Raw genomic sequence first — 13,568 nt, 5'->3', positions numbered from 1 at the left:
GGAATCGACATCAGATTGCGGTAAAGCTCGTTAATTAATGCGAATCAAACGCGCTTAGCGCTGGTGCTTTCAGTGGGCAAACTTTATTTCCCGCTGAAGGATATTTCCTTTCAGAAGATACCGCACGAGGGGGGGGGGAAGGGAGGACGGGGTGAGGGTAACGGGGGAGTGGAAAAGCGGAGCGACTTAGTTCCCGGAGAAGTTCTCCGCGTAACAATATGGCCGGTCTACCGAAGAAACGGCGCTTTACCTTCGCATCCTTCCGCGGTCGGCGTCTTCTTTACTTTAATTAGCTTCGCCCGCCAGTAAACAATAAGCCGTTATTTCTGACAAATTAATTCGAAAAACAATTCTGTCTATCGGGTCGCCGGCTGTGCGACGACGCAACTGCCAGCTTTTATTCCGCTGAGAGATGCACCGTCTCGAAACATAACGAGCATCCCTTTCATGTAATAGTACACCGTGGCCCACGCTTCGCCGGAATTTCTGAGACTCGGCCGTATTAAGCTCCCTTAGGATTTCCTTCGACTGCAAGAAAATCGCCCGTCGTTGCCGGCGAACGGAACCGCGCAGAGTTATTAACAATCCCGTCATAAATTATCGAGTCACCGTTTATAAAACTTGCACTCTGAAAGGTAACTATGTTGAAATCTTTTATTATCAAAACCTTACATCGTTCTTGAGAACTAGATAAATCTAAATTTCGATATCCCTTAATTAGGAAAAAAAAAATTAATTGAATAAAAGTTTTATTTTTAATTTTTAAATAACTACTTAATAGCATTTTAATTCGGCTAATTTTAAATTCGTAAAAATATTTCGAAAATTTAATGTAGATCTTGTATATCCCCGTATAATTCGATCGTAATTGAGTGTCGCGGAGAAATTTCATGTTGGTCATACCGTGCCATACCTCTTTCACCGCGTACTTGCAAAATATATTTCCCGTTACAAGACACGGATGGCTCTACACTCAGACCGGTTAAATCGCTTTGTCGTCGCCGCGTGATCCTCGTCGTTATCCACTATGCAAATATTTAAGCATACCGCGTCTGTACACTCTGTAGATTATATGTCAAGCTCTCAGTTCGTTTCGTCCGATTTTATCAACACACTGATCAATCCTGTTCCACTTTACTAGGCGCGTAAACTTAATACAAAGCCATCATGTTACCTCTTGTAATTTACCATGTATGATACACTCGATAATTGAATTAAATAATCGAATAGTATAATTAAACTATTTTTTATCTTTTTTTTTTTTTTTTTAATTATTTAATCACGACTTTACATGCTATTGCGACGCATACATAATTAAATTTTATTTTACAAAAAACAACCTCCTCGTCTCAGATTTGCCAAACGTCTCAGATATTTTATGTAATTTTTACTGCGCGAAACCTGTGACACTGTGGGTAGAATATAGATGTTGATCTGCACGGACTTGCATGCAGATAAAGTGCTTAGGGACACCGGAGACGTACACGCAGCCCCGGCTATATCGGCGCGAGTCTACAAGCGCGATTGAAAGTCGAGAGAGCTCTCGGATAACCCGATTCGCTCCACCCAATCTCTATCTTCGCCATCTCTATTCGCGTTTCCAGCGCGTTTGCCGAACTTGGGACCGTTTCCGAGGGCTTCCGTTGCGGATATCCAGTTTGATAGTTTAAACCGGATATTCGACGCCTCCCTTCCCCCCCTCCTCACCTCTTGCCCCGTCCGTTCTACCCGCGTCTCTCTCGCCGACGAACGGAGAATGGAAACGGCGAAAGGGTTGTAGTTTCGGAGCGCGCGGAGTACAGGCGGCACTCAGGCGGCTTATAGCAGCGCGAGACGCTCATCTGCATTTCAAATCGCACGCCCACGCGAAGATTTGTACGCGCGGCAACCTTCCTACTGAACGTGGGCCCAAATGTCGTACGGAGTGGACAATCGAACAATTGCGCAACGTTAAAATCGAAGGGAAACGCTTGATAATATACGAAACCGGTACCGCGTTCATTGTATCCACGCGATTCAATAATACTTGTTGATTAAATCAACCACTCATTTTACCTAATTGACGCGGGGACCCCACGCTCTCTCTCACTTCCACTCCCGTGGTGGAAATTGAACGGCCGCGGATTTACGGTAAGCGCCGCGCAAACGAAACCACCGGAAGTCGTCCTTGCTTCCGGATCAGACGGCTATGCGAAAGTCTCTGCTGCGGGCTTTTCTGCCCCGATTAAACTACGCGGAAATCCTATCGAAACGCAGACGGCATTATCACGCAATGTGTACACGCTCCGACTACGTACCTGATTAAACGATTTCAAAGGCAGCTTACTGTGCAACCGTAAATATTAAAATTTTTAATTCGTTATATCGAGCAGCTATTTCTTAAAAATAATTTTCTTTACAATTTACGTACGAAATTTTGCAAATAAATTTTTGAATAGCCCAGTTTTTTTTTTTTATGTAGTACGTGGAGTCTTCTATATTTTTATTTTTATAAAACTCAATTGTGTAAAAGTTATACGTGTGCGTATACATCTACACGCAGAGTTATCTCGAGGAAAGACGTCTATATAGATTTCACCATTGGTGTGATGGAAGCGATCGGTCGGGGAAATTCATGGTCGGGTATTTTCCAAAGTAGCGACTGAAACTTGGTCGCCTGCGCCCGAGGCTGCGATATCGATAAGGGCTTACCTTGCCGATCCCGGTGAGCTCCTTTACTCCTATCCTCCTGAGTAGGGCGGGTGGTGCCGGAGGTGGTGACTTGAGAAGAAGCGCGGCGTATCCATTGGGAAAAATGGGCACCTCGTCAGGTCCGATGTTTTCGTCGCCAGAACGTCGCTTGCGATGAGGGCTCGATGACAGATTCAATTTCTGTGCCGCCCTGTAATACAAACAATTCTGTAATTTAATATTCTCATATCATCGATCATGTATTAGTTATTGTAAAATTATCGCCGTTGACATTAAATATTAATATTCTAATTTTACGTGCCATTATAAAATTCGAACGCGAATGCAAGAACTGTCGAACGCTTCCATCTAGCGACATTTTACTTTCGCTTTCACTTTCTCGGGCGGCACTTGGTTCGACAGACTTGGCGGCCGTACCTGCGGAAGGGTCGCCGTATTTCGGAAGGTATGTGTCTCGAGGGTGACTAGGTGACATACTCCGCGGGGCGAGCTTGGTAATCAGCGAAGGTAATGTGCCGGAACCTCCGGTCGCGCGGTCGTGCGCCGAGGTAGCTGCGTTTAAAGGGGTGTACCGGGAGCGAGAGCGCTCGCTGGTGCCCGATGTCGGCGTCAGTTTTGGCGGCGGGTAGGGGAGTTACGCAGGGTGGTTGCCCTAACTTCTCTTCACCCCTCGTGGGCCTCGTTAACCCACGCTCTGTGAAATTGGAAATACCAGCGACCTCTCTCGCGCACTCGCTCGCCCCCGAGGTCGACGCGACGAGGTCGGATCCTCCCCCTCGCATTCTCGCGCTTCTGCGGTAGGCGTCTCCGTCGGCTCGTGAAGTGTCATAAAAAATGGAAAGTATGGGGGATGCCACGAGCGATCGGTCGGGACGCAGTTATCGTCGCGAAACGCAGTCACTGCGCCGGCCGGATCGCGTCCGTCCATCAGGCGAATCACGTCGTTCGCCGGTCTTTCGCTTCCGCTCGAGCAGGTGCAAACGAACGACGCGTGAAACGACTTACGAGAATTGCGACATGTGCTGGTCGACGATTTCTGTAATAGATTTCAAAGTTGATCTTGGAAAGAGAGAAAGAGAGATCGAATGACTTTATCACGCCGTTCAAACCCAAGTCCCTTTGCAGCCCAGTGAAATAATAGAATTTTGGTTAGATGGTCGCAGCTTTCAAAATCGATAAAGTATAAAAACGTGTTTTATACTTCCCTAAAGTAGCGGTTCTTAAAGTTTCTGCTGCATAATATCTTTTTAAAATAAAGTCTGAGTAAATGTTTGATCAGGGAGTATTTATAAATTTGTACAGCAAACAACAGCAATACACAGTAACGTTACGTGTCATATTTGCAGTTGAAAAAAAATGTATGTTTTAATTTACTTTTTTTTTTCTCTCCTTTTTCGGTTTCTCAATATTAAATTACAAAACGTTAGCAATGAAAGAATTAATACCATTCAATTAAGTGGAATTGAGAATAATTTGTGCAAAATGACAAAATGCCATGCCACGCAAAAAAAAGAATGTTTCAAAGTTAATTACGAAACCAGTTAAAAATTCTCAATCCCGTCTCGGATAGCCAGAATACGCACGCAGCGCGTGCAAACCGTGTAAAACCCTTAAGGCAATTATAGTGCCCGGCAAATATAGCGCAAAAGCTTTCGGGTGTTTTTTTTATTTAGGTTCAACGACGCCAAATTCGCGTAACGCGTGCGCACGGCTCGTCGCAGCCGCGTAACATCCATTGACAAGCGGAATGTTTTGCCGGTACGTTCTAAAGGATTGTTTTCGCGCACTATCTACGCTGTTGCGCGCAATAAATGGCAGCGACAGAGCGGGGAAAAAAAAAGCGACTGTACAAGATCCGCGAGATCGCGGCTCGTCGTGTCGTTTTTAACAAGCACGGGCACCGTCTGTGAGGCTGACGGCGTTGTGTTACGTGCTCCGAAAATTTATGCAATTTTTTAATTTTTTTTTAACACAAAACAAAATACTGTCTCGCGAAAGACCGAGTTTTATATTCGGTTTAATTATTTACGGTTCTTTTTCAGACGAATTGCGGGAAGGGAAAAACGTGAGGGCTTATAGAGAGTGAACTTTGCTGAACAATTAGTCACGTCCAAACTTTTTGACTATGTTTAGATAGTACTTTGCTTTTTTTTTTTTTCTTCAATGTGGATATCTTCTATTTTACGGCCGTAAAACGATACTGAGTCTATGCCAGAAAAGATAGTTAGATCATTTAGACATTATATTTTTCAATTTTATTAGACATTTTATTTTGCAATTTTATTTTTTTTTTTTTTTACCATGAATGCGTACCTATACCAATTTGGTTGAAATATTGTGGAATAATTGTCAGCAAAATAACATCAAATACTGCCGCGCATTCTTCATGAGACGTAGAATGCGTAATAAAACATGACTGATCTCAGCGAAATATTTCTGTAATGAACGCAAACACAATTAAGCAGTCTGTCTCATTAGCGGCTTGAGAGCCACCGACGAATAAGCATTTTTTCAACATTACGCGGTAACGAAAATTCAACGCAAAGAAAAATTGACAGGCATGTAAAACAGCAGTTAAAAATTTAATAACTTGTAAGTAATACATTTGTATTACCTGAATTGTGCATCGAAATATTTATTCGTTAAGTAGTTAAACGTTTAATAAAATTAATTAAATAAAATTAAAATGTTAAAATAAAATGTAAATTGTAAAGTATCGCATCGCGAGCTGACGGTCGTAAGGTTACGAAAGCAACCGGAAAGCCTATTCTAAAAGTAATGTATCTTCTATACTTCGCAATATGTGCCTAAGGAAAATCCAAGATAGAACGCGAACGAATGTGGTAGACGCAGGTGTGTGTCACAAAGACGCAATCTATTTCATCAATCAGGAGGAACAGATGCGTACTGGGTCTCATACATGTATTCAAAACCTCCAATGAAATATCGCCGAAATCCCCATATTTACCGTTGTCATTGACATTTAATATCTTAAAAGCGAGGCACAAAATGCCGATATAAATGGAATATTAAACTGCACGCGCAAAAAAAAAAAAAAAAAAATATGACGTCGCATTAATCTCCATAGTTGATATCGCAAATCTATTGATTACACGTGCGAAATGTACTTTTACATCCAAATGTTGCATTTCAATTTTCATTGTATTCTGTGATAATATGCGATACCTAAAAGTACGCTATTACAAATAAAAATATGAAAATTACTGGGATTGTAATCGACATCTCGCCCAACTAACGTGATAGATAAAGAAAATTTCGAAGCAATAGACTAGCTCTTCAAAATTAAATTTTATTTGAACTTCTATAATCGTTCGGCGGTGTCTGGACCCGCGCTCTGTAAAAGTCATTTATTTGCCCACCCGTATTTGAAATGCTTTTCGTGAAATGACTAATTTCAGCCGTATTGACTGATTTTCCCAGCGGAGATTTCGATGTAGCATTAAACATTCGTCGTTCGGCCGCGAAAAACACGTTTCACGATTTGTCGCGCCGCATGTCGAGCGATCGTAAATTTTTCGCAGCGCGCGTTTTTACGGTAATAAAAGTATCACGTGTAGAACCGTGAGGGCCCGCGGGGTCCGCTCGTATTTCGCGTGGAAATTACACGCTTAATTCGCGATGTTATTTACGAGCGAACGGACACTCGCCGGCCACCCCCGAGGGAACAGACGGGGGGGAGGTCGAGATACACCGCCCTTCTTGGCAATCCGCCACGTATCTCGGTTTCATCAAGGAAATTATGGCACGAATCGCTCTAAACGTCCGTCCCCGTTAGTAAAGTCGCGTATTTCGCGACGCGACACATTCGATATCAACGCGGGCGCGTGAATTAAAAACTTTTGACGAGCCGCACGTGACGAGCTTTTACGAGTTTCCAGCGGGAGATTTTTCTAGGTGGCGGATTAATTAAACAGCCCGCCCAAGACTAACACTCGCCACACTAGACGCCACGAGTATCAAAATTATGTAAAATATCTTTTACTCATTAAAGTCGTTCTTTCCTTTATTTTATTTTATTTTTTTTTTTACAACTTAGAAATTATATATTGTTGTGTCGCATTGACGAACATTAATATCGAGTTTTGTCAGTGATACCTCGAGCTGTCTTTTACACGAAAGGGTTTTGATAGCTACCGATGACGTTGAAAGTTATCAGATTCACCAAGCCACGACAAATTATTTGTCGAGACTGACGGCAAACGAAATTTCTTCCGGACGGATTAAATTTGCATCCTCATTAACTGCTTTTCCTGCCTGCAGGAAGTTACAAAGCTCCCCGTCGTTCTGTAAACACCTTAATGGACGGCCGGTGCAAAATCTCCAACACTTTTATAGGCGCACAACGCTCGCGAAGGAAGCTCTTTTTTTTTTTTTCTTTTCTTTCCCCTCCCTCGTATTGTTACGCGAGAGCATCGACAGCGTGTCTGAGGTTATCACGCGCGTTGCACTCCACGGTATCTCATAGCGGGGGATAATTGTAGTTTAAATTCGACTCTCCCTACCCGTTGCAACCGATATCAGTAATCGTATTATTACGTGAATCCGGCTCCCGACCTATTACTAGTGAAGTATTATCGCTCAAAAAGTTAAGCCTCTTACGCTGGCTCTACGATCTATAAATTTTACATCGCTCTCGCTTCAAACGCGCTCGGCTTTTGGACGAGTCTTTCTATGGCAGGTAAATTACAAAATGGCAAAATACACTTCAGAACAGTGCGATTTAGAATTCTACCCTGAAACCAAATATATACGCTACACGATAATAAAAAGATATTTTTGTAACGGAGACTTAAAATGACGAGATAATAAAGTTACAGAAGAGTCTGTTATGCTTAAATTAAACCTAAAAAGCACGGAAAGAAAAAGAAAGAAATAAAAGTACGTTTTACGCGTGTTACACATTATGAGAATCTTTGTTCTTTACATTGCATATATTGTAGAGCGCGAGACGATTAATTTTTCCGCCAAGATACATTTATCTCGCGATAACTCTTCCGCTTTTTTTTTACCGTTCTTAAAATTCGCTTTTCGCAGCCGCGCATATCACTCTCGATGCGACAAATGTTTGAATAATTCTTCTCGGTGCACGCACTTGAGAGAGCGCAAATCGTTATGCGATCAAGCCCCCGGAGGCGAGGGATGAGAATACCAGCCACAGGCAATGTGTAACCACTCCATAAATTACGTAACAGCCCGTTCTCGTCTCTTTTTACTTCGCGCCCGTGCCCGAAGTGCGCGACGCGGTGGCTCGGCAAACTCGCCAATCCCGTTTGCACCACCGTGGTCGCGCTCCCCCTTATCCACCCTCCCCCCTTTAACTCCACCCCGTCTGTCGTTCTGTCCCGTTCCACCAGAACTCCATCACGCACCTTTCTCTGTTCGGTTGCCCGGAAACGGAAAGAAAACACCGGCGGAATCCCGCCGGGATAGATGGAGAGCACATTCGAGAGGACGTCGCGCCGCTCTTTGGGGCCCTCCTCTGGATAAATCGCGTCGCTTCCACGTCGAAACGACAAATTCTACTTCCCTCCCCCTCGTACGCCCGCGCCACCCCTTTCCCTCCTGATTGAATTGCCATAATCGATCCATGAAAAATCCCGACCGCGTATTCAACGGCCTCTCGCATTACCTCCATCCTCCCAGTGTTTTTCTTAGCCCAGGTTCCCTTCACTCTCACACCTCATCCCGGCGAGATAATCAAGAGTGCATTTGCTTTAATCCTTATCAAACCTTCTTTGCCTTCCGCGCTCGCCTTTATTCGCGCAGCTCGTCTATTTTTTCGGGATTTGAATCGGCAATCTTGTAGTCTCTCCTTTTCGATAAAAATTTCCTTTATTAATAATCACGAATCGTCTCCTAACGTGAGTTTCATCCTTTTGTTGCTTCCATTGTTTTGTTAATCTACTTACCCTGATTACGTCTCGGTGGCGCGAGACCAAGAACGCTTATAAAGATTAACACGCTGCATATGATTAAAACTGGCATAATTATTTTGCTTTACGAAATTTATTGTTTAACCAATTCTTTATGGTTCTCCCATTTTAATATCCTCGAGTGAACGCAGCCGGCCGCATATCACGGTTGATTTTATATTTCGAGGAAAAGTGTGCACTCGTAAACTGAAGGTTTATATTCGTATAAAAAGCACCATCGACAATAACTCGCGAACGCACTTCGTTCGTTGGATAAGCAAACTTCCGCGCGTTCCCTCGCGGGAATGACTTGACGGGGTAATTTTTTTTTTCTTTTTTATTTATTTTTTTTTTCCCCCACCAAGCACGCGCAGCAGTAATTCCACTGCAGGCTTTTGCGAAAGTATCGCACCCATGAGAGAAAATCGTTCAACTTACATTGGCGTACGTGCGAGACTATCGTATCGTAAATCACACGAAACATCGCGAAGATCGCGAAGCAACAAGGTTTTGAATGTTATGACCCAGAGGAAGCACAGCTGTTCAATGTTGCAAACTCTGATTGAATTGCTCCCGTTTGCCAGTAACAAACCACCTGTCGTAGACAATAGTCTGTGCAACGTGTAAGCTTCAACATCGAGAAACTGCATCACGAAAAAGAGAGGGTAATCGTAAGAGAATAAAAGAACGGCGCGAGAAAGGTACAGAGGAGTTATTAATGTAAAAAAAAAAAAAATCGTTATTTACTTGCGTTTATAACGACAGAAATAAAATGTGTGGAAATTTCTTTTTACTAGACGCGAACGTTATTTTCTTTAAGATGCATTAACAGCAATTTCACGCGAGAGAACGGTTTGGTTGGTCCAGGAACTTCACGGGACTCTCGAAGATCGGTACTGAAATTCTGGAACGCCTCGTAAACCCTCGTTTCAAGCCCCTTTACACCCTCGTCTACCTCGCCGCTGTCGAATCTCGTAAGGCGCCGTGCCGATCGCGGTGGAAAAAAAAAAAAAAAAGAAAGAAAGAAAAGAAAAGCGCCCATTGCTCGTCTCGGTAGTTTCCGTAAGAGCTGTCGATATAATTTCCTTTCTACATGAACGGTTGCGGGAAAAAACATTTCGCCCTCGAGGCATCAAGAATGCATCCCCGCGATCCATGAGGGATGCGGCTTTCGTTACTTTGCGCACGGGTAGAATCCTTGACGTTTTTGACGAAACATCCGATGTCACGGCAGAGACGAGTGCGTGCGAGTGGCAAAATAAATTCATCCGCAATCGCTCGTGAATAACATTTATTTTGCGACAAGCATTACTCGCTCTCTGTATTCTTGCACTTTCATGGATACGCGGGTACGAAATATTGCTTCTCGTTGCTGCTTTCTCCCTCGTTTTGCAGACAGAAGACTTATTTAGGTAGGATACTCGCATATAAGGATGTCGATATTAATTTCAAGTTACGAATCTTTGCAACTAAAATATGAAAACGTAAATATTTGCTAAATTAAGAAAAGAAAAAAGATTATTTTCGCAAAGCTTGAATTTCGGCGAACGCGTACTCGCGGTCCATGAACGAGACACGAGGAGAAATGACCCGCGCAATTCTGTAACACGATGCAGCTTCTGACGCATATTGCACCGAACATGACAAGAAGCCAACGCCAGAATACGGTTATCTGGTTCTCGTCTCATGTTGAACGTTATTCTGCTGTATTAAACTGAATATGAAACTGAGAATCAGACAGACGTATTTGATGTCTGCTAATAGACTCGAAATTCGCGTATTCACATACAAAAATGTCGTAAAACTTACAAATACAGGAGATAAAAAATGAGAATAAAAAAATACATAAATGATACACGAAGAAAATGACATAACTGAATAGAAATTTAAGCGTGAAAATACTTCGACTCAGTGTAAAGTTTAGTACAAAACATCTCCATTTAACAACGTGTCACTCGCTGTCACATAATACATCTAAATGGCAGGTGTAAAATATTCACAACGGTTAAAAACAAAAATAAGCGAAGTAGGAAGATGAGAATGGTTTAAATAGGAATCCCGTGGCAATCGTGAAATACGATTATTGCCTGCCGTGCAGGTCGCAGCCCGGTTGACGGGCGATCGGTTCATTTCATGGCACGTTACACGCGTAATTTTTCGAATATTGCTCTGATTTATTGTCGCATTAACGAGTAAGATAAAAGACTAAGATAAAAAAAACTCGCCTCTTTTGCCGATGACAAGACTATCTCAATTGTCGATGGATTTGCGAGAATGCGAGCACCCCTCTCAACGAACGGCCATAAATATTCAGGAAGGCGCCAACAAGGAGCACGGACCCTCGAAAAAGCGCGTGATCCGACCGTGCGAGGAATCGCGGAAATCAGATTTGTGTTACGGAAAAGTTTGATTGCCGATTGGAATCGGTCGCGGGGGTTTGCAAGTTTCTTTATGCAGCGCTTCGAAATTCTTCAGCTGCGAATCCTTCCTGAAACTTAATTATATTTTTTAAGAAAGTAATAACTCGCATTTATTACGAGAATTAGTTAATAAATTTATAATAATATAAACTACAAACGAAGATAGAATTGTAAATATTAAATAACGAATGCTGGGTTTTTTTTAATTAAATTAAATATATTCCTTAGCTAGTAAGTATTTGTTATGCAGCTATCTAGCTAGTATTTAATTGTTACTGTATAAAATTTAAAAAGTGAGGTTGTGTCGTTAAAAAAAAAAAAAAAAAAAAAAATTTATTTAGCATCCGTTTAGACATTGTCCAGTGCGGGTCTTTTAGCGAGACAATTTTTGATTAATAACGAGCTAGAAAAGCTAGATTATCTAAACGTTTTTCGCCGCGTACTAGTTAACGATTAAAAGTTGACGCAGCTATCAGAGCAACGATCCACGAATTAAGAATGTATGGGCGCGCCTCGCTAGCAGTGAAGGGATGCCTCGTCAGTTAGAATGAGCATGTAAATACTCGTAATGCTCGGATGCAAGTTCCTGACGAGCGTGGGAAGTTTATAAAAGTTTCCTGATGCAGATATTTGCGTGTTCGCACATCTATAGAGTGCGAAGGCAAATACGAGAACCTAAATACTTGATCCTTTGCGGTATAGTATATAGACGAAATAAACACGGCAGATTCTTTTCGACAGGCGTCATTTTTCAACTCTCGCGTTTACCAAATTTCATCGTACTTTCGCGAAATTCGGACGACGGAAAAGAGGCAAGAATTAATTCGATTCTAAGGTAACATATATGTATATTAAGCACATAATTTTTTTCGTGTCTGGATAAAACCAGACGATGGCGACCATTTCTCATCGCTTGGGTGGAAGTTAAAAAAAAAGAGCCAAAAACACGTGTCGCATAAATTTTTTAGCACGCCCGCAAACCGGAGTAATCTTGCGGTATTTATCTATTTCCCTCCCCCTCCTCCCCCGTATTTATAACGCTCGTGTCACGTAATGTTAGAGAAAACAGTATTAGCTTTTTGACAGCTTGGATCTGACTGGCCTCGGCACATCTACTTTCCAACGAAGCGTCGGGAATAAATCGACGTCAGTGTAGCTAGCGAGTGTACCGGTAATATGAACAAATGTCTTCAATATGGAATATACAGCGCGACTAAAATCATACGTCGTGGCGTTTCGCCGGTCTCTCCTTTTTTCTCTTTTTTTTTCCCTTTCTTTTTTTAATGTGTTCGCGACGCGACTGCGGATGTATGACGTATTGCAGTTAAAAATTGCGAGGCTGTATGGATTCTGGCCGCGGGTGCAATGACATTTTTACGAGTGCTCCGCTGTTGATGGAAAAGCGTTTGTCTGCTCCTTTCTCTGCCACCTTTCTTGGCCGTTTACTGCCACGCGCCATTCGTCGCGCACGTCGAACTATTATTGACGCAATATCGAATAACTTTCATTTGCGAGGGCCCGCAACGACGCTCGCTAGCGGTTGTCGGTCCTTTTCAAAGCGGGCGGCAGTCACGTGTCGGTGGGAACGAATAAATTTTCGATAATCCAACGTCGACGGGCGACGATCGCTCCGATTTCGCTCTATCGAAATGGCGCGGCGGCGCGTATCGAGTTCCCGTCGTCGAAATAACGCTGAAATATGCCACGTGTGTGACAGGAACACGTCTGAGTAACGGATAATACAAAGTAATCCTTGCTTAATGCCACGAATGCACTTACTCGCACACAAAATTGATATGAACAAAAGTTATATATCGTGATCTCTTTATTAAAATTAATTAATCGCCAAATAACATTGGTTTGAACGTTTCAATATTTTACGAACAGGTAACGTTTAAATTTTACTTTACGTGTAAACAAGTAAATAATAATTTCTAATTAATAAATTCGCATTAAATCTTATATTATCGACAGATAAACTGGAAAATAAATCGAATTTAAAACTAAAACTTTATTTATCGTGCCACTATCGTTTAAACTTGCTTATTAATTCTCCCGATCGTAAAAGTAGCTTTTGCTTTTATCCCTGCCATTGGTTTCTTCCTAAAATGGAAGTTTCTAACTCGATTCATTCGAAATCCCATTCATGCGGCACGCGGGTGGATTGTAATCCGGATAAGAAAAGGTTATCAGCCGATATCGCTTTTGAGAACGATAACTCACGTTGCGAAGGACGAAATCTCGTTCCGTCGTTCCGGTGGTCCTCGCACCCAGGGCCCTCTTGGGAGCCGCGGGGTTTGTAACATTTTGACAGTTCAAGGGTGTTTCGTCCCGGGAGATGCAGCTTCTGGTCTCGTAAGCGTTAACAAGTGCCGAAGAGAGAACGTAAAAGAAAAACGGGAATGGGAAAGAGAGAACGAGTGGAGAGCCCGTAGATCAACGGGAGCGACGAGCGGGCTCGAAATATCGAGGGTCGGAAACTGGTTAGCATAATGTCGGCCCGAAGCGACGGCGAAAAAACGGC

The 13,568-nt window shown here is 42.7% G+C and overlaps 1 protein-coding gene and 1 long non-coding RNA gene across 7 annotated transcripts in view; one reads left to right on the top strand and one right to left on the bottom strand.

Annotated features, from left to right (window-relative positions):
• The window catches only part of LOC139106073 (uncharacterized), a 278,883-nt gene that overhangs the window by 94,836 nt on the left and 170,479 nt on the right, over positions 1-13,568 (bottom strand). For both annotated transcript variants that reach the window (XM_070662553.1, XM_070662554.1), the window contains exon 6: positions 2,692-2,881. In XM_070662553.1, the coding sequence (XP_070518654.1) occupies positions 2,692-2,881 (190 nt within the window). The remainder of the gene's footprint in view (positions 1-2,691; positions 2,882-13,568) is intronic.
• Positions 1-13,568, top strand: part of LOC139106076 (uncharacterized) — a 156,801-nt gene that overhangs the window by 132,389 nt on the left and 10,844 nt on the right. The gene's annotated exons all lie outside the window — the stretch shown is intronic.

This window comes from Cardiocondyla obscurior, linkage group LG10 (assembly GCF_019399895.1).
Source record: "Cardiocondyla obscurior isolate alpha-2009 linkage group LG10, Cobs3.1, whole genome shotgun sequence".
Lineage (NCBI taxonomy): Eukaryota > Metazoa > Arthropoda > Insecta > Hymenoptera > Formicidae > Cardiocondyla > Cardiocondyla obscurior.
The sequence above is the reverse complement of the archived record's forward strand: the minus strand, read 5'-3'. Positions and strand labels throughout refer to the sequence as shown.